General features: G+C 49.1%; 1 protein-coding gene across 1 annotated transcript in view; it reads left to right on the top strand.

Moving 5' to 3' along the window:
- Positions 1 to 352: 352 nt before the first annotated feature.
- LOC118232903 (ephrin-A4-like) overlaps positions 353 to 27,829 on the top strand; it is a 34,154-nt gene continuing 6,677 nt past the window's right edge. Inside the window, exons 1-3 of the mRNA XM_035428143.1 lie at positions 353 to 925; positions 19,904 to 20,199; positions 24,114 to 24,182. Coding sequence (XP_035284034.1) covers positions 807 to 925; positions 19,904 to 20,199; positions 24,114 to 24,182 — 484 coding nt within the window. The 5' untranslated portion in view covers positions 353 to 806. The remainder of the gene's footprint in view (positions 926 to 19,903; positions 20,200 to 24,113; positions 24,183 to 27,829) is intronic.

Raw genomic sequence — 27,829 nt, 5'->3', positions numbered from 1 at the left:
TGCCTTGAAGGGATATTTTATTCAGTTTTAACAATTCAGAGTACAGAATTCACATCAATTCAGCAGGCAGCCTACAGTGTGGATGTTGTGACTCATAAGACTGGCCTACATTTTTTTAAAAGTGTGTCATAAGTTACCTGCTTGACGGCTGCGCACGTGGAGACTTGTTTCACTTATTAACAGTTAAACTCCACACACGTTCCACAGGTTAAAACTCCTACATGCTGGTGATACGGTTAAGGACGCTCTCTGATTCGCTCAAAGTTTTCGTGACCCCGCCTTCACTGACCTCCACTTTCCCCGCCCCTTCCTCCAACCTCGGTCATTCAATCAAACCTAAAGTACACACACTTCAAGAGTGTGTTTGCGCAGAACTGATTTTCGTTTTGGAGTGGATGTTACAACAGGAAATAAGACTTAAATGAGCACGTATAAATGTATCGTATAGACTTAAACCTAACGTGTAGACGTTTCCCAAAAGGAAATTTAAACCATATTTCAACCGATCATGGATTAAATGTTTAAGTCAACACCTAGGCAGTTTTTTTCAGAATAACGCAAAAGTTTAACCCATCAGGTATCCTGAACTTTTTCTTGGCTGCTATGGAATGTCCATTCTAAAAGTTTTTTTTTTAATCTTATTTTTTGTATTTGCGGTCACGAAAAGTACAGAATTTGTGTTCGGATTCATTGACTCTTAAACGGCACAGCGCAGATTTAATTTTTATCAGATTTTCAGCTTCTTTCTGTTCAGCGAGTACTTCAAACAGCCGTCACCTGATAAGGCGACCTGCGCTTCGGGCACAATGGGTTGGTACGGCCCTGGAGCTGGTACAATCTGGAAAATGACAGTTCTCTTTCTACAGCTAGTCTCCTTAACCCATGGGAAGAGACACGTCGTTTACTGGAATAGCACAAACACAAGGTAGGTCCCTATCTAAAAGCACTTGCTAACTTTACGACAACGTTATCTGGATGATTTATGGTGATGAATATGACTGCATGAGAAGTAGCAGTTGCACCTTGTAATCACTTTCCTCTTAGTTTATTTACTGTTAGCATTATCGTTATTTCATGACGATTTCGACATTGTTATTGGTACATATCACCAGCTCTTTCAAATGTTTTATGTCTTAAGGCCCATGGTTTGTAGCATAAGTATCGATAGTTGGATCTACGCCGTCGTTCCTCGCTCTCGCTAAATGAAATAAATCAACAGTACACGAGCAAACACCGTTTACACTATACTCCATTTTCATGACAGTTGGCAAACCCTGTGCCGCAGGAGTTTGGGCTGTTACATTTAAGAGGTGGTGGCATTTCAAATGTGACAGAGGTCTGCTGTGTTACACAGAAACCTGTCAGAGCAGTAGGCCTACGACAAAGTATTTGCCGCAAAACCCGCCCGAACAGGTATTGGCACTTTTCAGTCCTCTAACCTGTATGCATACTTCAGGCGTGGGGTTATTTTGAGAGCGTTAAACGCAACTGTTAAATACGCACTACACCCACTTCTGTAACCCAGTGTCCATCGTGCAGCGTAGCCTACACTGTATTTAAGTAAATAGATTACAGTGCATGGCCGTCCCTGGTCCCCCAGAGTTGTGTGTGTGCGTGTGTGCGCGTGCGAGCGAGAGAGTGTGTGTGAAAAAGCGATCGATGCAACACCTTGAAATACGATTTTATTTTCTCAATCGTCTGTTTTCCCCTCAGTGTTCAGCTCCTCTCCTCTGCCAAAAAAAGTATTTACAAAAATTGAGAGCGTGGCGTAACACCTCACTCTCAGACTACAAGGAATGTGCACTTTTGGCGTGGAAAAAAGCCGTGCTGGCAGCTAGCAGGGGGAAAATCACATTACAACAATACGAGCAATAAGATAAACTCAGTAACGCAGGAAAATGACAGGATAACTTTCTCCCTTTCATGCCAAGGTATGTAATTCACTCAACAAGTTGAAACGCATTACTACTGCGCAACAAATGCCAGAATTCGCAGTCGCCCTTCTAAGTTACCGCCCCCAGAATACACACCTGTACACTGATTGTGACATAATTAATACGTATCTTTTCCGCATTTGTAATTAAGCAATACTTCCTTTTTTGCCTCTTTTGAACTTTGTGAAGGTGTGAATTTATAATAACATACCTAATTTTGTTGAGTTCACAACACATTGAAACGTATTAATAAACATATTTTGAGTGCTTTTGTACTGGGCATTCCGGTGGTTCATGGGAATGTGGGGATGAATTTTTGAACCCGTGAACCTTAAATTCTGTATAGTCAGTTGTTTATGACTCTGGATAGTTTTTATTCTTACATTGTTTGTGGACGTTTTAGAGACTTCACTGCACATTTGTCTTTGTGATTAAGTAGACAATAATATCGCATCTATTTTGCAAATGTGTCAGCTATTTCTGCACGACTGCCTCTGCGTGTAGTATCTGATCAGAACATTGTAGGGATATTGCAGAATCGTCGCCCAAATTGACAAGATGGAAAAGACTAACAGAATACATGATGACGGCGGTTATTATTATTATTATTATTATTATTCTTATTATTATATGAACGTATTGATTATTTGGTCTTTTTTGTTAGAACAAATACACGTGCACACAAATGACAGCCTTTTAGATTGTTTTCTCAAAAAGAGGCTACGATTACAGTCCTCTGTTTGTCTCACGCCTTGGTGGAACTTCCGTAACGTGTTTTAAAAATCGTCAGATTTGTTCTTCCTCCCAAATGATTAAACATGATAACCTGTAATCTCTAATTATAAAACCCAGAGTGAGATAATTAGTGTTATTCATTGCTAATGAAGCAAGAAGAAAACAACTGCTGTCACTCTCTCTCTCTCTTGCTCTCTTGCTTCCCCCAGCACCCTTTGTGTTTTGTACCGATGAATGTATTGTCTTTATAATGTTATGTCTCCACAGTGTGTTTGTGTTCGAAATTAAAGTAAATGATATTTGTATCTCTTCTCATGCTGTGTTCTTGTGCTAGCTAGTGCACCGTTGTACAGTGGTACCCTACTGACGTTAAATGAGCTGTGTCTGTTGAGTTTGCTAAAGCATATCTGTGATTAGATGAGTTTAACAATGCTTGTTAAAACATGCATAATGCAGCGTTTTCTGTCAGTTTCTGTGGAACATTGACTCAGCTGTAATACATAGCACATCTGAACTGTTCTGTACTTGGGAAATGGTGATTTTCGTAATGAGAACCGCGATGAATCCTTTCAGTAAGCTTGAATCATCTCGGCTCATCTGAACTACTGCGACAGAAAAATAAACGTGTAGCATGCACGCCAGGTCAGTTATAAGTGAATTGACTGTTTACCACAGGTCTTATTTGGGAGTCTTTTTTGAGGTCCTCCGTTTCTTTTGTCACAGACGGTGCTGAAACACCCGATTCAACTAATCTACTAATTGTGGTCTTCATTTAAGACCGGGGTGTCCTCTCTTAACCTACGAAGGGCTGGTGTGGGTGCTGGTTTTTGTTTTAGCCCAGCACTAAGTAGCCAACTATCTGCTTATCAAGGTCTTGACTGAGCACCATGATTAGTTAATAGGTAGAATCAGTTGCCATAGTGCTGGATACAACAGAGACCTGTACCAACACCGGCCCTTTTTCGAATAACAGTGGAAATCCCTGATTTAAGACTTTGATTAGTTGAATCAGGTACCATAGTAAAAGCCTCCATCCCCACTGGCCCTTCTCAGAAAAGACTGGCCACCCCTGCTTTACTAAATGAAACCTTTTATACCTTTTTTAAAATCCTCCCCCTTGTTTCGCACCACTTGTTCGCGGAATGGCCAATTGCAGCTGCGTGCCGCCCGTTCTCCGAAACACGTCCAATCAGAAACCTGCTCCTGGGAGTGCTGGGGAGAGTACACACCTGGATTAAAGTGGGGCAGGTAGATTAAGAGGTCGCTGCTCAGCCAGATGTGTCATTAGTGGGCAGTGGGTTTGTCGTTGCCATTCAAACTGAATCAGTCTCACTCCTGCTTAATTTCCCTCCGAAACCCAAATGGCCTGCCCCATGCACGGTCTCCACAGGAAGCTGGCCAGAGCATACACACACACACACACAGACACACAGACACACACACACGCACCCACACACACACACACACACACACATATACACACACACTCACAGACACATGCATGCACACACACACAGACACATGCATGCACACGCACACACACACACACACTCACACACACATGCATGCACACACACACACACACACAGACTCACACACACGCACGCACACACACTCACACACACACACATGCACAGAGACACACGCACACACACACGCATGCACACACGAACATGCACACATGCACAATTTCTGCATTTTTATATATGCTTATATATCACATTGGGTCATTTGTTCAGGGTTGTTATGGGATCTTGAGCAAAAGAAATTTAGTGTGCAAGATTCATGAGGCACTCTTGTGAACTGGCCGAGTGTCATTTTTAAAATCACACATCGAATAATAATTGCATGGTGTTTAAAGGCGTCCTCTTTTGGGAGGTCACCCATACAGTTTTTTTTAAACCAAGTAGGCCTAGATACCTGGCATGCACTGCTCAGTTCATACGCTAGTGTACTTTTTCCAGTATCCACGGGGCATGACCTCTTACCATTCTGTTATCAGCTCTTGAAACGTTCACCCTTGGTCACTGCGACCTACGGAGACTGAAGTAAGGGTTCAGAGAACATTGCAGAAGCAAACTCGCGAAAGTGAAACGCTGAACGCTGGACCATGCAATAAACCGCATCATAAGAGACCTCGTAAAAGTTTGTGGTGAAGTTTATTTGTTAAGTTTATTTATTCTTTTTAATTTCACCCCATTCAAAGTCCAGGGAGACTTTAAATGGAGGGTGTGTTCTTTTTTCAATGTTTTTTTTTTTTAAGGGTTGCGTAAGCCAAAGGGCTCGACTGAAGCACCCGTTTGGGCGGGCTGGGGTTAGCAGGACGTGTTCCTGGTCCGGGATTTGAGGGGCGCGTGCAGGCTCTTGTTCGACTCTCTGAGGGGCGCGTGCAGGCTCTTGCTCGGCTCTCTGATGTGATCCCTTTTTGCGGTTTTTTTTTTATTTTTATTTTTTTTTACGACCTACCGCGGGCTTGCTCGCACCTGTTTCAGCTTTGCCCAGGCAGTTAAAACCGCAACTCGCCGGCACCATTACCCGCCCCAGCTGGTTATTATATCTAGAGATATGGTTGCGATTCATTATGTTCGCGCCGGGATTTCCTGTGTAAGCACTCCTCGTGTTTGCAGCCGATGTCAAGCACCCATGGGTAAGGGTGTGACTGCGGGAGAAACGGTTGAGAAACGAGGGTGCAGCCGCGCGCGGAGCCTTTTGGAACACCGCAGTGCAGGACGCGGGAAAGCGCCTCCGCGGAGCGCGCCCTATAAAAGAACGCAATAAATGCAATATTGCCGTGCAATAAAAGAGAATGTACGCTGTGGTCTTGGGCTGGGTAGTGTTTTTACGGAAATTTCATATAGTTGAAGTTATTGAGATGAATATATTATAAAGTGGTGCAACGCTTCACCATATACTGGCTAACATACAAATTATTGCCGTTTTATTATGTTTCAATAATTACAGAGCTTTGAAATATATTATGATTATGTTTTCCACATATTTACAATATATTTCCCATTTCCAAAAGCGTATACTTGGTAACAATTTACAATGAGGTCACATGAATTTCCATTAACTAATGTAACTGCTGAGTGCTGACTACTGAAAAGTTGATCTGTACAGTTTTGTTAATGTAGGCCTATTTGTACATCATTAATTCATGTTAACAGCTACATTAGTTAATGCCAATTAATTTATGGATTAAAAACAGTTTATGTATTTGATCATGGTTAACTAATAAGTCTATCCTATGTTTTTCTATTGTATAAATAAATATTTAACTAATACATTAGTTAATGTATTGTTAACTACTAACTAAATTTAGTGGTTAATTAATATAAGAACTAGCCTACATTAGTTAATGCCAATTCATGTGACCTTATTGTAAAGTGTTATCGTGCATTTACTGCCAAAGTAAATCTGTGTGCTCTGTGCTTTGTCCTTCTGTCCTATTCAAATTAAGTGTTACTTTAAAAAAAAAAAAAAAAAAAAAACCTTTTTAATGGTAAGACTTGTGATGGTTGTTTCTCAAAGTCAGACAAGGGCAACAGGCGTGAATGTGTTTTGTTGCGTTCAGTCACCAACAAGCTACGTGGCTGTACGCTTGTTATTCAGATTTCAAGGACAAAGGTTCAGGTTAGCCCGGGTCTCAGTTGGTGGAACTTTTGAGTACCGTTCAGCCAAGCACTTCTCAAGCTCTGTGCACAGTACATTGTGTCAGTGAAGTATCCATTGAATGCGCAGTCTCTTTGTGCTTGGTCGCTCTGTGTGTGCGTACAGTACGTGCTTTACTTGTGTGTGTGTGTGTGTGTGTGCGCGCGCGTGTTGCAGTCTGAATTCCAGGATATTATCATTGCGTTAGCGTGATCCTTTGATTTACTGTAAAGGCCAAGGTAGAGGTGAGAAAAGGAAACGAACAGAACAGCGGGAAGTGAGACACTGAAGAAATTACCCAGAGGCTCTCTTGGGTAAGAGGCCAATATAAATAAACCAGCCGTCGCTGTCTGGCCCCGCATTTACCTGCAGTGTGTGACCACAGTAATTAAAGTATTTTAAGACATACTTCTCCCACCGCCGTCTTTTGTGTCTTCGGGAGGGGAAACAAAAGCTTTTCTGCACTTGACATAGATTTTTTGATCGCTGCGCTTCTTTCTGTCTCTTCAGCCGGCGTTGCCTTGGATTCAGCCAGCACCTCCACGGCTCTGTTTGGATTATCGACTTTAACTGCGTCTGACTGTGATTTTTTAATTTATTTATTTGACTCATAACTGCGGAGCGTTTTAGATTTTTTTTAAAGCTGGAAAAACTTTTGCGCCGTCTCGTACTTTCCGCTGCTTTGTCCGTCCGTTTTGGTTCGCTTGCATTAAAACAACCTGAGGGACGAAACGGAAAGCCTGAAGCAAAGTCGAAAGTTACCGTGAAATCGAACAGCCGATATCAGAAGATTAATACATTATTGGCGCAGAGCATGCAAATGCGTGCAGTTTTGATTTTGTGGGCAAATATAACGCGTGCGTGGAAGTGGCGGAGATCGATACGTCGTACGCACAGTTTATATCGCGGTGCATAACAAAGTAGCACATTTCGGCTTCCTCTCTCAGCTGTGATTTGATTTGTTCAACGGAAAAGACATTATTCCCGTAATGGATGGGGGGGGGGGGGGGGGGTGCACATTACGGAAGGACGTGTGGAAGAAAGTCAGGAGAGTTCAGCTCCCACAAGAGTGAGGAAATGGGAAGAGAAGTAAAGAGAGAGAGAGGGAGAGAGATGAGTAGAGGCTGGGGGGAGGGGCCGGTGTCACATGATGTTCTCGTCACTATCTGATCACTCTCTGCGTTGGAGACGTGCCGCTTGGGCACCTCTCCATCCGGAAGGGGTGAAATAATCCTTTTAATGTATCCGCATTATGTGTTTGTCCATGATACCGACAGCCATGTTAAGTGAGCCGTTCTTGAGGCGAAAGATTCGCCCTCCCCTACAGCTGTGTCAGCCAACAGTCTGTCCCTATGATTATTATTTTTTAAATTATATTAATTTTTTTATTATTTATGTCTCACGGGGCTCTGAAATGAACTTGTTTTCAGGGGGTGTGGAATCCAGGAGTTTTGCTTTGTTTGTATCTGAGCAGGACCCTGTGGAGAAGCATTAGGTTAGATACGCCTCCAACAGGCTAACTTAGCGGCTGACACATCTATGTTTGGTATGGCTCAACAAAACCTAGTTGGGTGGATTTGTGTGCAATATTTAATTTTTTTTTTTGGATGATGTTGTAGCTTGTACTGCCCCCTGGTTGGACTTAGCATAGGTTAGGTTAGAATAATGTTCACTGTGTGAACTGGATTTTGTGTTTCTTGGCTATGGATAAGTGTACACAATGAGTATTGTACCTTATCGAACCTGTGTTTTGTGTTTTTGTTGTTGTGTCCGTCGCTTTGGATAAAAGCGTCTGCTAAACAAGCGCGAATCCGCAATAGCTGCGACCGCACACGCGCCTGCATCCATGTGTGCATACATCCACGCACACACCCTCACACAAACACGTGACCTCTTCTTTGGCTCATGACCAACCTTTCCACAAAATCTTGTGCAAATCTGTGAATCCATTCGGGAGTTATGCGCCTTTATGTGATGGGCCACGCCCCCTCTCGGTCAATCGGCCTGACAGTTACTCAGCTCTACCTTCGATCATGACCAACCTCCAAGCCAAATTTCAGCCTCCTGGGGGCGAAAACTGTGGCCGCTACGGGGTGGGACACTTTTGTGGACCAACCGACCAACCGACAGGCAGAGCTATAGAGCTGCCGTCGCAGCTAATAAATATAATGTCAATGTTATGTTCCTATTGAGACAGCTGTAGTTAACAGTGTGCACGTGATTTTGTGTGCGAACTGCTGCGTACACAGAGTGTTAACAGACAGGAATAATTAGCAGTCACTGAGGGTACGTTTTACGTAAACTTCTTAATGTTTGCGAACAGCGGACGCAGGAATTAGAGGATTTTTGTTTAAACATAATTTAACATAATTTGTAGTTTAGTTTTCTCTCTTTGAAGGTCGCCGGTCGAATAGCAAACCGTCTGAAACTCGAAAACGTGTAGAATGTGAACAGAAGAGGGAGAGGTGGAGGTTGAATGAATCAAGCGATGGATTGGCAGATGAAGGGTGGCGGGTAGCCTGGCACGGTGCACAATAATTATCAGAGCTAAACGCTGTGTTTAAAATGGCTGCCGTGCCCAGTTTCATCACTCTGGAACGAGTGGCGTTCTGGCTGAACGCACACTTACGTTCCTCTGATTTCACGAGCTTTGGCTGAGCAGGGCGGTTTTTTCTCCATGCCTCTGAGTCCTGTTTTCGTGTGAACGTTAAAAACATGGAAAAGAGGGAGAACGTGGGAGAGGGAGAGGCAGGGAGGCGGAGAGAGAGAGAGAGAGAGGGAGAGCGGGGGTGAGGGAGAGTGAAAGGGTGGTTCGCGTCCCTTTGAGATTACAGCGAATTGACCGCGGAGGCGCTAAAATAAACGACAGCACAAGGCAGGGGGGGGTGAGGTCGGGAGCGAGGGATGGGGGGAGAGAGAGAGAGAGAGAGAGGGAGGGGAGATGAAGGAATGGGCTGTCAAAACGGGACAGAAGCGAGGGAACGAGGGAGGAGGAGGAGAGAGGAGAAGAGCAGGGAAATGGGGATTCTCTCGGAGTCCTGGCCATATGTCATGCAGGCTCGACGGCCGCACCTGGGAAAGATCGCTAAGCAGTACACGCTCAGTACAGGCTCAGTACACACTCGGTACACGCTCAGTACACACTCTGTACAGGCTCAGTATGCGCTCAGGTACATGCTCAGTACGCGCTCAGTATGCACTCTGTACACGCTCAGTACACGCTCAGTACGCACTCAGTACGCACTCAGTACACGCTCAGTATGCGCTCAGTACACGCTCAGTACACGCTCAGTACACGCTCAGTATGCACTCAGTACACACTCAGTACACGCTCAGTACACGCTCAGTATGCACTCAGTACACACTCAGTACACGCTCAGTACACGCTCAGTATGCGCTCAGTACACACTCAGTACACGCTCAGTACACGCTCAGTATGCACTCAGTACACACTCAGTACACGCTCAGTACACGCTCAGTATGCGCTCAGTACACACTCAGTACACGCTCAGTATGCGCTCAATACACACTCAGTACACGCTCAGTATGCGCTCAGTACACACTCAGTACACGCTCAGTACACACTCAGTACGCACTCAGTACATGCTCAGTATGCGCTCTGTACATGGGAGAGAGTGCAGCTGCGGCTCACGCATTAGCGCCCGTACCTGCAGTGCAGGGAGTGTAGAGTGACGGTTTAAAAAACAGACCTTATAATGCTGCATTTTAAAGGGGGTACGGTATTCATCCAGATTAATGTCAGTAAATATATGCCAGGTCCATATGACCACAGGACCGTGTCATAGCAGGACCATATGCCAACAGGACCATGCAATCACAGGACCATGTGACCTCAGGACCATATGCTCATAGGACCATATGACCACATGACCATGTGATCACAGAACCGTATGACCACAGGACCATAAGACCACAGTGCTGTATGACCACAGGACCATGACCACATGACCGTGACAGATCTTTCTGTGGCTGAGCGTGACGAGCTGCCTGATTGCGCGATGGTGTAACCCATCATGTGAATACGTCAGTGAAGGTGACTCCACTGTGTCGGAGGGCTGTCGGACGGAAACGAAACGGTTTCCTGGTTTCACGTGCTTTTGAGGATACAGCCAGTGGCCCTGGAGTCAGAGTATCACTGCAGTCGGCCTACAGAGGTGTAGTTTGAAATGGGGACGGGGGAGGGGGGGACATTGAAATGAAAATGACGGTGTGGTAACCCCGAGCGTTGCGGGCGTGTTTACTGTGAAGCGGGTTGTCGGCGTAGGCGGTGAAGCGGCGAGGGTGCGACGGCTCTTTCTGGCGCCTGTCGTCGTTAAACTCGTAGCTGAGCGGCCTGACCTCTCCGCGCAGTCATCGTAAGCGGCGCGCCGTTCGCCATTTAAGTCCCCCGCGGCGGATGGCTCTGCTCCTCCACCCCCCCTCGCCACCCTCAGTAAATCAAAAACGAGAACGGCCGTCAGAACCGGGCGCGGACGTCGAGACGGACAGACGCCGTGAAGGTTAAGGATCGGTCGTGTCCCGGGGCCACCGCACATCTGACCACCCCCCCCCCCCCACACACACACACACACACACACACACACACACACACACACATACACACGCACACACACACGCACACACACACAGAGACACGCACACACCCGTGTCGGTGCACACCATCCTTCCGCACAGTGCATCTGACAACTTTGTGAGGATTTGGGGGGGGCGGCCTACCCCAAGGTTATCAATGAAGGGGGGGGCGGGGGTAGGTTTATGTGAATAGAGTGAGTGCGGGGGGGGGGGGGGGTAGTTTTATGTGAGCAGAGTGCAGGAAGCATAGGAGGAGGATGAAATCCAGTATATACAAACAGCGCTGGTTTTCAAGTCATGTTTAAGGAGTGTGACAGGCCTGTTGTTTTTAAGCCATTACTGGTGCAGCAGCTGCAGTCTGCTGTCTACAGGGCCTACAGGCAAGCAATGGCCGCTGAGCCACTACAGCAAACTTGCCTCGGAGCTGCAAACAGCTAAACACCTGTTATTCGTGATAAACAAGCCTGCCAATGTTAGGAAGTGTCACCAGTTAACGCCTGAGTCCCCTCTACTTAATTACGTCTAATGCTGTGAGACTGATTTTGTGCACCCCACATCAGATCACTGTTAATCATAACAATGTGGTGCATTTCTATCAAGTGAAGTAGAATAGATTTTAAAGTTACAAATTTGATGGCTTAAAAAATGTTTTGAACCGGAATAGATTTTTTTTTTTTTATTTTTTTTTTTTAAACCCTAAACTAAAATGATTCCCCGTGAAGTGTGCAAGTGTTACATTTACAGCGTTTAAGGCTGGCACAGATTAAATTCTTTCCACAGTATCCATTTATTCTGCTGGATGTTTCACTGAAGCAATTCATCTTGAACACCTTGATTAAGAGGACAACGACAAGTACCTCACCCAGAAATCACACCCCCCCACGCCTATATTACACTGTTACAACTACACATTTCCCAAACCATTATACTGAACTGTTACCCTAAGTGTTGAGTGACCACATTACATTGCCAAAGATCAGAGATCAGTTTTTAAGAAAACCGATTAAACAAAAAATTAATTATAGCTAAATTGTAACTTAATTACAACTACCATAATATGCAGCGAAGCGTTGCAGATGTTGAGTGACCCCATTAAATTAGACGCCATGTAGCCTACAGTAAATCCATAGCGCAGGTTTAAACTAACGCGCTTCTAACTTTCGTAAAGCGATTTTTAATTTTTTTTTGCGCCGTTCGTCGTCGTGTCCGCCATTGGCTGCCGGGCCCGTGACTGCTGGCTCTCCTTGCGCCCTCCTCCTAAATTCTCTCCGTCTTTTTGGGTGCCGCCTCCTCAGCGCCTGGCGCGTCAGGCCACGGCCCATTTGCGCCAGAACACCCTGGCATACGCTGCCTGCTTTGGCAGGGCCGTTTTGTCTCCTGGCCAGATGGGCTACTAATCGAATAAAAGGAAACAGCTGGCTTGTATTCAGTTTGATCGCTTCCAGTGCGTTGCGAAACAGGGTGCATCCAGAGCCACGTACTCATTGTCCCAAAATGGAAAACATTTTACGCTATTTTCGTACCGAAGTTGCGCTTTACGTTCTACAACGGAGAGAGAGAGAGAGAGCATCTGCACGTGCGGCCAGGCCTTTATTTTGAAGTCGGGTCGGGATCCAACGATCCCGGCGCCCCCTCGACCGCGTGAGAACCACCCGTGGCTCTGCGCCCGTTTCATTTCTGAGCCAATCAGGTGCAGCGATGTTTTTTTTTTTTTTTTTTTTTCCAAAAAGGCACGGATCGCAAAGCCTTCGAGTGTCAATCACGGTGACACGTCTTCCAGCTAGACGGGGAAGTTTCACAATCAGGTGGGGCTGGTGAGGCGGGGGGGGGGGGGGGGGGGGGGCGGGGGGGGGCGGGGGGAGGGGGGGGGGCGGGGGGAGAGGGGGATGCTTTGAATGTGGAAGAGCCAGTCACCCATCTCCAGACACCTGATGATGGATTTCTGTAACATGCTCTTAGCACTTTGAGATTGGCACAGGCCACAATCAGGACAAACTGAATTTTCAAGGCACTTCACTCACCCAGTAGTTGTTTTTCAGGGCTAGATTGACCCCCCCACGCCCGCCCCAGAACATGGTGCTGTGTTGTCAGACCATCAAACCAGGACCAGACATTTCTTTTGTCAAGACTTGAAACGAGCCCCCATACCTGTGCCCCCTTTTCTTTCTGGAATATTTCACAGAAGCGGAATGTATCAAAAATGGGGTTGTATCCCCCCGCTGTTCTCCATGGCAACGACGGCGTTTGGTCAGAGCCCACCTGATGTGCCACACATATGCACACACACACACACACACACACACACACAAATCACGCAGCTTCCAGCTGCTTACTGAGACACAGAACATCACCTCAAAAAGAAAGTGCCAGAAAAAAAAGAAGAAAGAAAAAACCCCTTTTCCTGATAAAAATCAGGATCACATTGAGCCAAGCAAACACCGGTCCGCTTGACGTCATGTCCATCAACAACCAGGAAGAAGAAAAAAAAAAAACAGCCTGCAGCAAAAAAAAAAATGGAGCGAAGCAATTTGAGCTGAGGGACAAGGAAGCGTCCCCTGTTGGAGCAGCGAGTCAGCATCCCCCCTGATGCCCCCCCCCACCCCCACCCCCCCAAACGCAGGGGTCAGGAGGGAATCGGGAGGGGCAAATTCAGGTCAAGTCCACACATCCCCCGGTCACAATCAGGTCACTGAGGCCACTCGATGGGGCTTGCGGAGAGAAAGGGAAGGGAAACATAATGGCTTGGGCTTTAACAGAGACGGGTCATTTTCATTTCTGACAGAGGGGAGAGGCTGGGTCAGATCTGTAGCGGTCAGGTGTTCTGACAGACGGTTGGGTGCTTTTTAGATACAACTTTATATATAATATAGTTGCAGGTCTGCGTGTGTTAATTGAAAAAAGGCAGGTGGAGGTGTGTTGTGCATGCGTGTGTGTCTGTGTGTGTTTGTGCATGTGTGTCTATGTATGTCTGTGTCTGTGTGTCTATGTGTGTCTGTGTGTGTGTGTGTGTGTGTGTCTGTGTGTGCGTCTTTGTATGCCTGGGTGCGTGCGTGCCTGTGTGTGTGTATCTGTGCGTGTGTGTGCGCGCGTGTGTCTGTGGGTGTGTGCGCGTGTGTCTGGGTGCTTGTGGACTGTAAGCCTGTTATGTAAGTGTGTAAGTGGTCATTATGTAGTCCGTGCCTGCTTGCACTCCAGTCTCATTGGGCTTCTGCATGTCCTGACAACAGCCAGACATTCCACTCAACCCTGTGAGGAGAACGGGGGGAAAGGGGGTTACTGTGACAGGTTTGGATGGGGGGTGAAGGTTGGTTTTTGAATCGATAGGTTACCGAGCCCCCCTCTGGGAAGCACGTCACGCCTGCAGGGTGTCAGGAGCTTTGTGGCAGAAAGGTTGCAGGTTTGATTCCCGGGGGGGGGGGGGGGGGGGGGGGGGGGGGGTGCACTGCCGTTCTGTTCGTTGCGCTAAGGAATTCGACTGGAATTCATTCAGTAAGATCAGTTCACATTCCAGAACATTCCTTCCACCGGTACAAACGGGCATTATGTAAAACTCTCTTTGGATGACACACACACGTGCGCACAGACACGCACACACACACACATAAGCACGCCAGTTCACACGTGCATGCACGCACGCACACACACACACACATACACACACATGTGTTGTGCACCATTGGTACAGCAAGGGTACCAATTACAAGCAGGCCTTACAACATAAGCAGCAGTAATGGAGTCCATTTGAGTAACAGCACTCAACCAGCACTAGTAAATATTAATTATGGAAACAGTATGCATGACGGTATCTCTCTCTTTTTCTCTCTCTCCCCTCCCTCCCTCTCTCTCTCTCCCTCCCTCTCTCTCTCTCTCTCTTTCTCTCTCACTCTCTGACTCTCACTTACTCCCTCTCTCTCTCTCTCCCCTCCCTCCCTCTCTCTCTCTCTGCCCCTCTCTCTCTCTCCCTCCCTCCCTCTCTCCCCCGCTCTGCTGACTCAGGGCGGTTCTGTCCGTTCCCCTCTCTCGCCCCGTGACGGAGGGACGACCCGCGGACTGAAAGGTCACTGAAGCGGTGGACGTCCTCCCCCTCCCTCCCCTCCCCTCCCTCCCTCCCTCCCTCCCTCCTTTTGTTTTCATTCCTCTCCTTCCTCTCTCACTCCTTCAACCTCTCCCTGCTGCTCTCCTCCTCCTCCTCCTCCTCCACCCCCTCTCTCTCTCACTCGGTGCGGGGCGGTGTCCTGGTACCACCACGCGCCCGTCCCGTCACCCCGTGCCCGCGTCTGCCCGCACGCTAACGTCGCTAACGGCGCTAGCGGCTCCAGCGCTGGGGTCTCGTAGCGCGGCGGCTCCAAGGTCGCTCCGTTGTGAACCTCCACGCCGCGGATCGCCCCGACGGCGTCGACGCTCCGGACGTGATTAATCACGCCCGCCGATCCCGTCCGTTCAGCAGAGCGGTTCGACAGACGCTCGGAAGTGGCCGTTTTTTAATTTTTTTTTTTTCACACTTGCACGTGGTGGGGGGGGGGGGGGGGATGGGGTTGTAGGGGGATGTGGGGGATGTGGGGGGCGGGGCGGGTATCGCCATGGTAGCGCAGTGCTCATCAGCGTTCGTCCTCTCCCAGGCATTCTGTTGGCTAAACTGGAGGCGGTGAGGTGTAATTAGAGCCTCTTTTCTGCCAGCGAGGGAGGGAGAGAGACGGAGGGAGGCGGGATGGAGAGAGGGGGCGGACTGCCAGGGCACAGCAGGCCCCCCGAACCCTTCGCCTGCTTTGTAATTACCTGGGCATCCCTCGGGGGGGGGGAGGGGGAGGGTGGGAGGGGGGGGGAGGCAACAGAGAAACAGTGCATGACCGGAAGAGGAGAAAAGTGACAGAACCGCTCCAGACACAAAGAGGGAGGCGGGGGAAACGGGCAGGCAAGAGGAAAGAGAGGGATGGATGGAGGGAGGGAGGGAGAGAGGGAAGAGTCCCAGCGGGAAGATCGAGGGAACTGGGCGAAAGGGGGCGGAGACGGGGCGCACTGAGGAGCAAACGCTGGGCTGCAGGGGATCCGAAAACACAGCCCACAGCCGTCATTCTCTCTCTCTCTCTCCCTCTCTCTGTCTCTCAGTCTCTCTCTCTCTCTCAAATTCAAATTCAAAATGCTTTATTGGCATGATATACATCTGTACTTATTGCCGAAGCGTACACACAGAAACACTATCTCTCTCTCTCTCTCTCACTCTCTCTCTGTCTGTCTCTCTCTCTGTATCTGTCTCTGTTTCTCTTTCTGTTTATGTTGCAAAACTGAACTGGCAGATTCAGTCCACAGGAAAAAAAAAAAACGCAGATAAACCTCAAAACGACGTGTAAATCACCCGATTGATTCCGCAGTTTTTCGGTAGAAACGGTTCGCTGTGGGGGGCGGGGACGCTCTGCTGTGAACCCCACTTTCGGGCCGGTCAGCCGGAATCCGGACGGGTTCCCCCCTGGGGCTGGTCCTTTTTTTTGGCGTCGCGTAAGGGGCGAAGCTCGGGTTCGAGCCGAAAGCGGGGACACGTTCTGCTCGGCGCGGTCAGAAAATGCCGACCGTATAAATCTGCCTTTGACGTACTGAATCAGGAACACGGCGTCCATTTTGATTGAGATGTACTGAGCCCGTCGGTGTGGGGGTGGGGTGGGGGGGCGTGCCCATTAGGAGACCTTACGCAGAGGCGTTGTATCGATCCCAGGCTCTTGTTCAAGCCACATTTGAGCGAACCTGATCAATTCTGCCCTGTCAGGGTGATTGATCACCAATTATCTTCCCGGTATTGATTATGATGCTGGTTAGCAAAGTGCTGCCGTTGTCAAGCAGCAAAGGGGGCAGCGGAAAACTGGCTGAGTGGTTCTGTTTCCCTCTCTCTCTCTCTCTCTCTCTCTCTCTCTCTCTCTTTCTCTCTCTCTTTCATTATTCCCTCCTCCTCTTTTCCCTCTCCTCTGCCATAATTTTAATTTCCTCTGTTTTATGGCATCCGCCCTTCCCTCTGTACTCCTCCACCGATGGGAACGGCTATTTACATATTTATTACCCCGATCTAAGCTGCGTTTTTACCAGGAAGGTCGACCGAGTTCTCTTTTATAGCCACAGCCGGGGGACTGGGGGGGGGGGGGGGGGGAGGGAGGGAACACAGGTGATTGCAGGTTTGCGCAGCCAATGAGGCGGAAGATCCGCAAACACGTGATTAGAATGCTCTGAACTGAACATTCTAATGGTGATGTCACAATCGCCACTGGTAATTGTGACCAGCGGGAGTCCTAGAACACTGACTCAGAACTTTGAAGAAAAAAATAAACATTTCCAGAAAACCAACTCCAGGGGTTAACAGTGTTGAGGAATGCCTCGGCAGTGAGGTGGGGAGAGGGAGTCTGTTTTTTCGGTCCGGTTTTTTCATTAAGTGCTGAGGGGAAAGGTAACGGCCCCGGGCAGCGAGGTCCTCAGTTCACCTCCTCATCTGTTGTTTGCTCCGTTAGATTTGTCATTACAGTACATTTGTGTTACCATTCATTCTTTACTATCACAGTGGGCTGGCCAGCGGGGGACGGGCTCTCCCTCTACATAGCCAGGTTCCTCCTGAGATTTCTTCCCATTTGGGAGTTTTTTTTTTTCTCTCGCCACCATATGAGTGTTTTCCTTCCCACTGGGTAGTTATTTTATTTCAATTTTTTTTAACCTCAGTTGCTCACTTTTTGAGGGTTCAGGCCTGGTTTGTTTTGCCCAATTTCCTCATGAGAGCAACTTGGTTTTGCTTCATTTGAACCAGAGTGCTTTTGCTGTGAAAGGCACAGTCTGATTGGTTGGTTCAAAGTGGATCATTAATCAGCAGCCAATGGGTGGTCTACCTGCAGGATTCCCGAGCCCTCTCTCTCTCCGATGCTGTTATTATTTCTGCTGTGTTCCAGTCGTCTGTTTTCCATCTCTGAGGTTGGCCTCACCACCGCGTTCCTGCTCTTCCTGTCCCTCTGTGCTGTTCTCATCCTGTTTTCTCTTTATCCGTCCTCTACTCTTCTCCCATCTTCTCTGTCTACCCACCGGCTGAGCTCGCCCTCCAGTTTCTTACATTCGCTCCTCCTCCCTCCCTCGCTCTGACCCCACCACCCCCGTGCCCCCCCCCCAAGTAAACCTACAACCGCTGCCTCTTGTCCTCCTGCTCTTTCTGCTCTTCCCCTTCTCCCCATCTCTTATTCTCCCACGTTTTCTGTGGAGCAGGGCCAATTAAAGTAGATCTTGTCCACTCACTGTCTTTTACAAGACACACTGTAGCACTGCTAATTAAGCTGATGTGTCCCGCACACACACACGCGCACACACGCACACACACACACAGGGACACACTTGTCCTTGAATGGATGAGATTGAATATTGCTTTATTCATAAGTTCAGCCGCGAGATCACTAATCGATAACCAGGTTCGGTCTATGAAAAATAGCGCTTTGTTATTAGAACAGTAGATCTTTGGAACCAGAGAATGTCGAAGCGTCAGATGCGTTTTGAGAGTGACTCCCGCTAGGTGACCTAGCCTGGGTTGTGAAATACCCTGGATGAGTTTGATAAATTGTCAACAGGTAAAATGTGAAGCCCATCAATATAAACGCGCCCGTTTACAGCTTGGTCGTTGAGATGACAAAATGGTTGTTTGGGTGGCTGCACCAAGCCGTAGAAATCTGCCACATAACCAAGCGTGTCCTTGACAGTTCCTAATAAGAATTTCCCTGTTTTAGTTTTCAATTCTGCAGTTGTTATTGGACTCTTAGCAGCATATTAATTATAATCTCAGATTAGACGCATGTGCCAAAAGATGATTGCAGCTACACCACTACTGTAACCGGCCCCTGAAGGGTCCTTTAGCCACGGCATCCTGTTATGAGTTTTTCTGCTTGGAGGCTCGTTTTCGTTGGCACGGCGACAGGACTCCTGGGTGTGTGCGGAAACCTCTGACCCCCCCCCCCCCCAATCTCCTTCCTCGCGTCCTCAGTCAGGCTAATGCGCAGTGTGAGTTCCTCTTCCTGTTCTGAGGCACTTGTTTTGCACGACGCTGCTCACTCTCCTTTTATTGAGTTCTCCGCCTGTCCCACTTTCTCTGCCGGTCGGCAGTGCGATCGCGGCTGTGTGGAGTTCTAGCCGTAAATGAAAGTGTGTGTGTGCGTGTGCGTGTGTGTGTGTGTGCGTGCGTGTGTGTGTGTGTGTGTGCGTGCAGCCCAAAGCACAGTCAGAGTTATTGTTACGAAAAATGTCAACAATGGCGTATTACCGAGGCCTATTGTTTAGTGGAAGTGGACGAGAGAGGGAGAGAGAGAAATGAATGCTCGGAATTGCTCTCGGCAAATGTGTTAGCGGGGGAAAAAAGTAAAGAAAAAAAAAAACAATTTGGGAAAAGCTCCTCCCCAGGCGTGGGGTGTTTGGTCACAGCCGGTCAGCGCCGCAGTGAGCGTCGGCTTTCTGATCAGCGTGACTCACCCATAGCTAAGCGCTGAGCGCTAAACGCTAAGCGCTAAGCGCGGGGTCAGCTGGGGGAAGGGCCGAACGGACGCAGGCCGAGCCGGGAAACGCAGGACGGAATTCCACAGGTCCGCAGGTATGCAGGCGGCCTCTGAACGCGGTGACTCATAACAGGACGATGCTAACCGCCCCCCAAACCCCCCCCCCCCCCCCGCCAACGCGGTTAAAGCGTGCTGCCATGGGAACGGATGTAATGGAATTGATTATTCCGGCGCTTCAGGTGTGCGCTGCTTTCTTGCGTCCCTCCGCTTCACCCCAGGAACATGGCCGCCAACACTTTAACGTTTTTTGGTTTTCTCTCTCTCTCTCTTTCTCCCTCTCTCATTCTCTCTCTCTCTCTCTCTCTCTCTCTCCCTCTCTCATTCTCTCTCTCTCTCTCTCTCTCCCTCTCTCATTCTCTCTCTCTCTCTCCCTCTCTCTCTCTCTCTCTCCCTCCCTCTCTCATTCTCTCTCTCTCTCTCCCTCTCTCTCGCTAGGCTTTCCCAGGGCGACCTTTCCATCGATGTTGACCCCGGTGACTACCTGGACATCTTCTGCCCCCACTACCCGCCCGGGGCCCCCGCCTCGTCGCCCCCGGAGACGCTGGTGCTGTACCTGGCGAGGGGGGAGGACTTTCGGGGTTGCGGCGAGACGCGGGGGGCCACGAAGCGCTGGGAGTGCAACCGGCCCCGCGCGCCCCTGGGCCCCGTCCGCTTCACCGAGAAGATCCAGCGCTTCACCCCGTTCTCCTCGGGCTTCGAGTTCCGCTCCGGCTACCACTACTACTACAGCTGTGAGTCACGTGACCAGGGGAGGGGGCGGGGCTCCCGGGCTTCGCCGACCTTTCTTTCCTGTACCCATCTCCCCCCCGCCCCCCCCCCCATCCTTTTCCGGTCGCCCTGTAGGGGTGTCAACGGGTCCGTTCTGTCCCGTGAACGTCGAGTTCGCCCGCCGCGCTCGCCGTCAGAACTCGTTTCGTCCGACACAAACGCAACGAGCAAGACGAAAGAGAAGAAACCCGTGTTTCACAGAATAATAGCAGCGTGAGAAGTGGTGGTTTGACAATTAGTGTCGTAAACTAAAAAAAAACATTTGTGAATTTAGGTTCTGTGTGGAAAAACTAAAGAGGAAACCTGTTTTATTACTGGCTTCCACTTCATCTTCCTACTCCCCTCTCCCACCATCTTTTCCCACCGTCTACCACAGAGAGGTAGGGGGGTTGGGTTTTGTGAGTACAGTTTCCTGTTTGTTTTGTTTCTGTTTTTGTTTTTGTTTCTTTTTTTTGGTCTCAGATGTTCTGGTTGTGCCAACCCAACCTGAAGTTTGTCTCTGTCCCACTTTTTTTCGCCCTTTTGGAAGACGTGAAGGAAACGTGACATTAGCATGGGAAAGGGGCGGCAAAAACTCCGAAACGGAGAGGTTGTGTCAGAACAGCACAGGAAAGAAAAAAGATTGAGAAAGAGGGGAAATGAGAGAGAGAGAGCGAGACAGAGAGAGAGCGAGAGAGAGAGAGAGGAATAACCGAGAGACAGCGGTAGAGAAAGAAAGCTGGGAGGACTCAGGAAAGTGTCAAAAAGAAAGAAAGAGAGAAGATGGAGGGGACTGACACAAGGGGGGGGGGGAGATTTGAACCCACAGAGAAAGAACGGGAGATCAACCCAGAAAATGGGGGCACGGGACGGGGGGGGGGGGGGAGACAGGCTCAGTATTCACATTCAGATTTGAAAAAAAAAAAAAATCTGCGCATTTGCATGTTTTGGGTGGAAGGCGCCTCGAGTGGGAGAATCTGTAAGCGCTATGCAAATGGCGGAACGTGTGCCGCATGTAATACCTCCGCGTAGCGCTTAGGCGGCACACGCTTTACTGTGAAATCCCCCCCCCCCACCCCTCGCTACCCCCCGCCCCCCAACACCCCATTCCTGTAACCGCTGATTTGTTGACAGCATAAAAGGAAGTTATTGCATTTTTATTTCTCCCCGGTCGAATCGGAAGGAAATGTGCGTGCCGTTAAAGGAAACGGATTTATTTATTTATTTCATTTTTTTTTTTCTTTCTTGCTGCGTTTGGTGCTTGTAATTTCAGGTCTGACGTGTGCTGTGGGTAGCCCTATAACCCTGTAACGGTTTTTTTTTCCTGCATCGAAATATCTCAGGGGGGCACCTAAGTGTTTTTTTTTTTCCCCCCAAGCCGTCTATAGAGGAAAACGGCACAAAAAAAAAAGAAACCCCGTGAAACAATTAGAAATGGTCCGTGAATTTATTGGTACAATTTTGTCGGTTTGCGGTTTATGGAAATGTGCGATCTGTTTACAGTGGAACGACTGGAAAATGGTCTGAGATTCTGCGAATACCAAATTATGCGATAATCCGTCATGAAACTATATTAACCTACACTGTTTTTTTGCCCTGAATTAGCTCAGATTGAACTGAGAAATAAAGTTCTGAAAAGCTTTAATGTTGTGCAGGGTCCAAGTAACACCAGCGAAAAAAGGATGGTGCCAAGCATTCTTTGATTGAAAATATAAAAATAATTTACATTTAGTAAACTGACATTTGTGTGGTTTCATTAAATTAAAAGGCTAATTAATATTGTACCATAAGTTCTGAGTGTCAAAAATTAAGCACATTTCAAGACAATTCCAACAACTGGCTTGGACCGGCTTCAGCTGGTGAGCGTGTGCGTCTTTACGACAGAAGCTATCCTGAAGTTTACTTTTTACGTTTTGAGGGGAACAGTTCAGGTGTTCAGGGAGGAAAAGGGGAGAGACTTGCTTGTTTATGTTGCCCCCCCACCCCCTCCCCCCCCCGCTTCCTCTCTTCCGTCTTCCCTCCGTTCTCCCTCCCTCCCTCCCTCTTCCTCCGCCACTCTCGCCCTCCTTCAGCTCGAGTGCTGCCGGCGGCCCCGCCTGAGACTTCCTCTTCGCCGTCCTCTCCCTCCTCGTTTCGCCGCGTTCTCCCGGGGAGCCCCTGGGGACGCTCTCTCCGCGGTCTCTCTCTCTGTGAAGAGCTCTGCGGCGAAGGGCCTCACTTCGGCGCTCGAGGGCCCCGTCGACGCTACGACATCGCCGTGCGGCTAACGCGGCTAACGCAGCTGGGCTTAAGCGGGACGAGGCTCCGAGCTCGTTAGCACGATTAGCGTGGAGAGCACTCGCATTTACATACGGCGCGCGCCGCAGCTTTAGCGTAGCGTACGACCCGCTAACGCGGCGGGTGACCCCGCAGTCCCGAATGAGTGCGATTGGTTTTTCGGGGGCCCTGGGGGTATTTAGCTCCGTGAGCCAATCGTTTCTCATTTCCGTTTGACTCGCTGAGCTAAAGATCCAGGTCCCAAGCCAGGGGAACCAGTCCTGTCCGTCAGGGCATCCGTGCCTGTGTTTGTTATCTAGTAGTGACACCATGGCACCAAAAATTAGTGAAGTTACCATACGTTACCAGTTATTCACTGACTTGAACCAGTTGTTAGCATTTTGTTATGAAGACAAAAAACCTTTTGATTGGTCCAAAGAGGTCAGCGATTGGCAGGCATTCCTGGTGTCGTTATATCCTATTCACCCTTTCTAATGAACCCTTTTCAAAAGTAGGTTTTTGTTTTGAATGTTTTTCCCCCCAAAGTTCTAAGTCAGCGTTCTAGAACTCCGCTGCTTTCACTTAAGGCCAGTTCAGATCAACGATTCGCAACGAGACTGGATGCAACTCGCAAAATTCCAAGACGTCCGATTGTAAACGTTCTAAAACTGCACCTGGCGATTTGACAAGGTGGGTCTTTTGAGACCCCAGGCAACGGCTTGAGACGCTCTGCGACTAACCAGCTCACACCGCTGCAGTTTTCTCTGCAACGTTCTGAAACCGTTTCGTCTCGTTGCGAATCGTCGATCCGAACTGGCCTTTAGGAGTAGCGATTGTGACATCAGCATTAGAATGCTCAGCTGAGAACATTCTGACCACGCATTTGTGACCTCACGGCATGAAGGGTTGAGGGATAATGGACTTTTGCTGTGTTCTGTGGACAGCAGTGGGGCAAACCAAGGACAAAAAAAAAAAAACAGAAATCTATGACTGCCCTTGGCTGGCTCTCTCTCTGCGTGGATGGCAGCAGATGCCTTGTTTTAACTACCCACGGCAGACCCGCTTCCATTTAGCTCCACGCAGATCGACGGAGAGTTAGGGCGCGCGCGGCGGAGAGCTGACGGAGCTGGACTTAACGGACAGGTCCTCCCCCCAAGGAGACGGGCGCTGGAGCGCAATTTAGCGGCCCCGGATTAGACCTCCAGCCTTTTCCTCCCGGCTCCTGAAGGGGAAAGTCTATTTCGTGCTTTGGGGCGTTTTTTTCTTAGTGATTTTGAGGACTCCCGCTCCGGACCGGCGGTGATTTACTGTTACCTTCGGACCGCCCGTCAAAGGGCGCCTGTGTTCACGCGGCCTACGCCCCTCCTGGAGCCTTAGCTCTTTTCTTTTCGCCGTCTACTTAGTGGCTCAGTTCTGCTTTGATCATAAATGTGCTCTCTTGTCATTTTAACTGTGACTTCGAATGCGCCTTGTGCTACGTTTTTATTTAATTTTTTTTAATGTCGCACAGCTGCACGGCAATGATAGCAATAGTAGGAAAGGTGAACATGGTTATAATGTCAGTGGCACTGTTATTGTTGCTGTGAAGAAGAGGAGGGAAATCCGTGCCGATTGCTGTGATCTGTTTCCGTCTCTTCCTCAGCGCTGGCTACGAAGGACGGTCCCGAGCTGCCTTGCATGAAACTGCGGGTGGCGGTGTGCTGCGGTACCGGTGAGCGCTCTCCTCTCTTCATCCGTCCGTCCGTCAGTGTCCCTCCTGTCCCACTGTGCGCGTGCGTGTGTGTGTGTGTGTGTGTGCGTGTGTGTGTGTGTGTGTGTGTGCATGTGTATGTGTGTGTGTGTGTGTGTGTGCATGTGTATGTGTGTGCGTGTGTGTGTGTGTGTGAGTGTGTGTGCATGTGTATGTGTATTCGTGCGTGTGTGTGTGTGTACACGTGAGTGTGTGTGTGTGTTTGTGTGTGTGTGTGTGTGTGTGTGTGTGAGTGTGTGTGCATGTGTATGTGTGCGTGTGTGCGTGTGTGTGTGTACATGTGGCGTGTGTGGTGTGCGTGTGCATGTGCGTGTATGTTTTTGCATGTGGGAACACGCATGTGTGTGCTTGCGTGTGTGCATGTGTGTGTGTGTGTGCATGCGTGTGTGTGCGTACATGTGTGGTTGTGTGTTGCCATTTGTACACTCACCCATCCAACCCCTTTCTCGAAACGCATTCTGTTGTCTGGGCATCGTCATGCATGTTCATCTAAGAATAACGGTCTAATAATAGCAGAAAGAACTCCGTCGGTCTCCAATAAGCCTGTGTCTGGTGCACCCATTTATAGCAATAAAATGTGTTCTTTAATGTGTGCTGCTGGTAATGTGTGCTTTAATATGTGTGATATGTTTACAGTTATTGTTCTGTCGTTAAATGCCTATTGTAATACAGGCTAATAACTAGGTGGGTGGCTGAACCGGTTAAGGTGTTCCGGAGTGACGTGCCCCACGGTCTGGCGCCGCACCCAAGCCGTGCCAGTGCCCGTGTTTGGCAGCCCCACCGGGCGGCACGCAGCTCATTTTAGTCGTCTCGTTGTGCAATGGCGGCCCCTATGGCCAAGCGGGGTACTGCAGGCTGCCAGCCCCAACGCTGATGCTAGTCTGCGTTCTCCAGAGCCGACGGAAGTTTTGGTGGTGCTGAGACAGGCGTACTGACGTGTGCAATGCAAATATGAAGGGAGAGGAAACTGGGATTAAAAATGGCTTAAAAATAGACAAATCAAGTTTATATTTAATCCTTTTTTTTTGCGTATCGAGTTTGTCTCCTGCCAATCACACGTTTATCAAATACTTCAATATGGGAAACAGCAATGTGGTAGATCTGTTTTTTTTTTTAAATGTATTGTTGTTTTTACTGTTGTCACACTAAATTTATATCAGATTTTTTAAATCTGATCTTTTTATCCTTTCAAAACAAAAAATTTAGAACACATGGAAGGCTGTAAGGGCTATATTTCCAGTCTGCCACTGCTTTTCTACATTCCTCCCTCTCTTTTTCTTCTTTAGCTCACCCGTCCTCTGTCCTACAATCCCTCGTTTTTTTCAAAGCAAAAACTAATCCCTTCCCCTCTGCCTCCCTCTTTCCACTCCTCCTTCTCTAGTGTTCTGTCTTTCCTGTAGTGGCACTAATCTCCCCCTCTCTCCGTTTCATCTTTTCTTCCCTTCCCCTTTTCTTTTTGTCGTCTGTCCCTACCAGAGCAAAACTAATCTTCCATCTACTGTGGTTTCCTCTGTCCTGCTCACCCATCCTCTCTCTCTCTCGCTCTCTCTCTCCCACTCTCTCTCTCTGTCTATCTCTTTCTACCTCCCTCTCTCTCTGTCTCTCTCTGTCGCTCTCTCTCCCTGTCTATCTCTCTTTCTCCCACTCTCTCCCTCTGTCTCTGTCTATCTCTCTCTCTTCCCCCTCTCTCTCTCCCTCTCTCTCTCTCCCTCCCTCTCCCTCTCTCTCTCTTTCTTTCTCTCCCTCTCTCTCTCTCTCTCTCCCCCTCCCCTCTCCCTCGCTCTCTCCCTCTCTCTCTCTGTCTCTCTCTCTCTCTCTGTCTCTCTATCTCTCTCTCCCTCCCTCCCTCTCTCTCTCTCTCTGTTATGAAAGAGGGCCAGTACACGGTTGAATCGGTCGGTTCTCTTGTTTTAAGGCGTCCTTCGAGAACGGAACACGGATCCCCGTCGTCCGCGGTTACGCCGAGCTCACGCTCTGCCCTATCTGCGCGTTTCCTTTATTTTTGGGAGTCCCGTCGAGAGGGGAAACCTCTGGTGGAGAGGTCGCGAGGGATGTCAGGACGACGCCTTGTTAGCTTGGTGCCTGCTGTGGCTGAATGGGGTCCAGTCGAGCGGTTTAGTTCAAATGAGTTTGCGAATAAACACATTTGGGCTCAGATGAAACCCAAAACGGGGAGATTTCTCAAATCGGGGAGCGCGGTGGGGAGGGGGTGGGGGGGGTGGGGGGGTTGTCAGTTTCTGCCTTCGTGGGGGAATCCAGAGCGCGCGACCTCGACCTTCGTTAGTCCTTGCGTTTCTGGGGAAACGGAGCCCGCGTCTGTTCTGTTCTGCCTGATACTTTTTCTCCCCCCTCCGAATTTCCTTCTGGAATGTTCTTTGCCTTTCTTTCTCCCCTTTCTTCGACTGAGCCCACTTTCAGAGGGGTTAAAAAAAACAAAACCAGCTGTGATTTGATTTTTCAGCGAGGCGGGATAAGCGATGTCATCCCCGAAATGTTGCTTCCCTCCTGCGGTTTTCCCTTCCCCTCCGCCCTGCCCCCCTCCCCCGTTTTTTCAGGGCGAAACTCGGCGAAAATGTTCGCCTTACTGTCTTTTTCTCTTACCCTCCACCTCCGCCCCCCTGCTGTGAGAAACCATTACAGCCATTTCTACCTTCTCTCTAATTGTTCCCCCCTTCCCCCCCCCCTCTCTGTCTCTCTCTGTCCCTCCTCCCTCGCTCTCACTTTTCTCCGTCGTTTTCTCGCGTCGCCTCCTCGCTCCCTTCCTCTCCTCCCGCCTCTCGTCCTCTCCCAGAACCGACCCGCGTCGTTTTTTTTTTCTTTTCTTTTTACGAATCGTTTGGTTTTTTGGGCTCCAGCCGTAGTGGAACCCTAGCGACGGATCGCTAGCCGAACCTGCTCAGCGTCCCTTTTTTTCTCCCCCCCACCTCGTCGTCTTTTTTGCGTGTTTTCTTCCTTCCGTCTCCTTCGTGCGTTTGCGCGCTGAGATGGCGGCTCGGGGAGGGGGGAGGGGGGGGCGCGTCGCCATGGCGTCTGCTCAGCCTGCGGCGGCGGCGGCCCGGTCCGCAGTGCCGCGTCGCATTTGTGTGGCCAAACTTCGCGAAACGACCCTGCGGACGGGCGTGGACGTTTGCTTCGGCGCGGTTTGTGCTGTGACTCATCACGTACAACGTTACGCAACTTTTACTCTTACATCGTTGTTCAATGACTCGGCTTAAAAATGACAGAATGTTGCACTTCAAACTGCAGAATGCGATAATAAGACTGAGCGAAGGTGCGACGATAGAGTTGAGTTTTGTAGTCTGCTATTCACGCTATGTGGCATATTTTGTGATCGTTTTGCGAAATCTCCTACGTAGCTGAATGCGGAGTGCTTCCCTGTGCCATGTGTTTTATACGGAGGTGTCACTATCCTCGTGCACGTTCAGTGAAATCGCACCGTTGTGTTCTCGGGACGTCCGCGGAACGAGACCGGTTATTCACGACGGTTTCCGCGGGGGGGACATTTCGGGGAACTCAGTCCTCCCGCACTTCTAGTTTTGATAAACGAATTCGGGCGTGACATCAATCCCTGCAGCTACTAGCACAATATTTCAGAGAAGAGCTTTTGC

This window comes from Anguilla anguilla, chromosome 8 (genome assembly GCF_013347855.1).
Source record: "Anguilla anguilla isolate fAngAng1 chromosome 8, fAngAng1.pri, whole genome shotgun sequence".
Taxonomy (NCBI): domain Eukaryota; kingdom Metazoa; phylum Chordata; class Actinopteri; order Anguilliformes; family Anguillidae; genus Anguilla; species Anguilla anguilla.
This window is presented reverse-complemented; position numbering and strand designations above follow the sequence as displayed.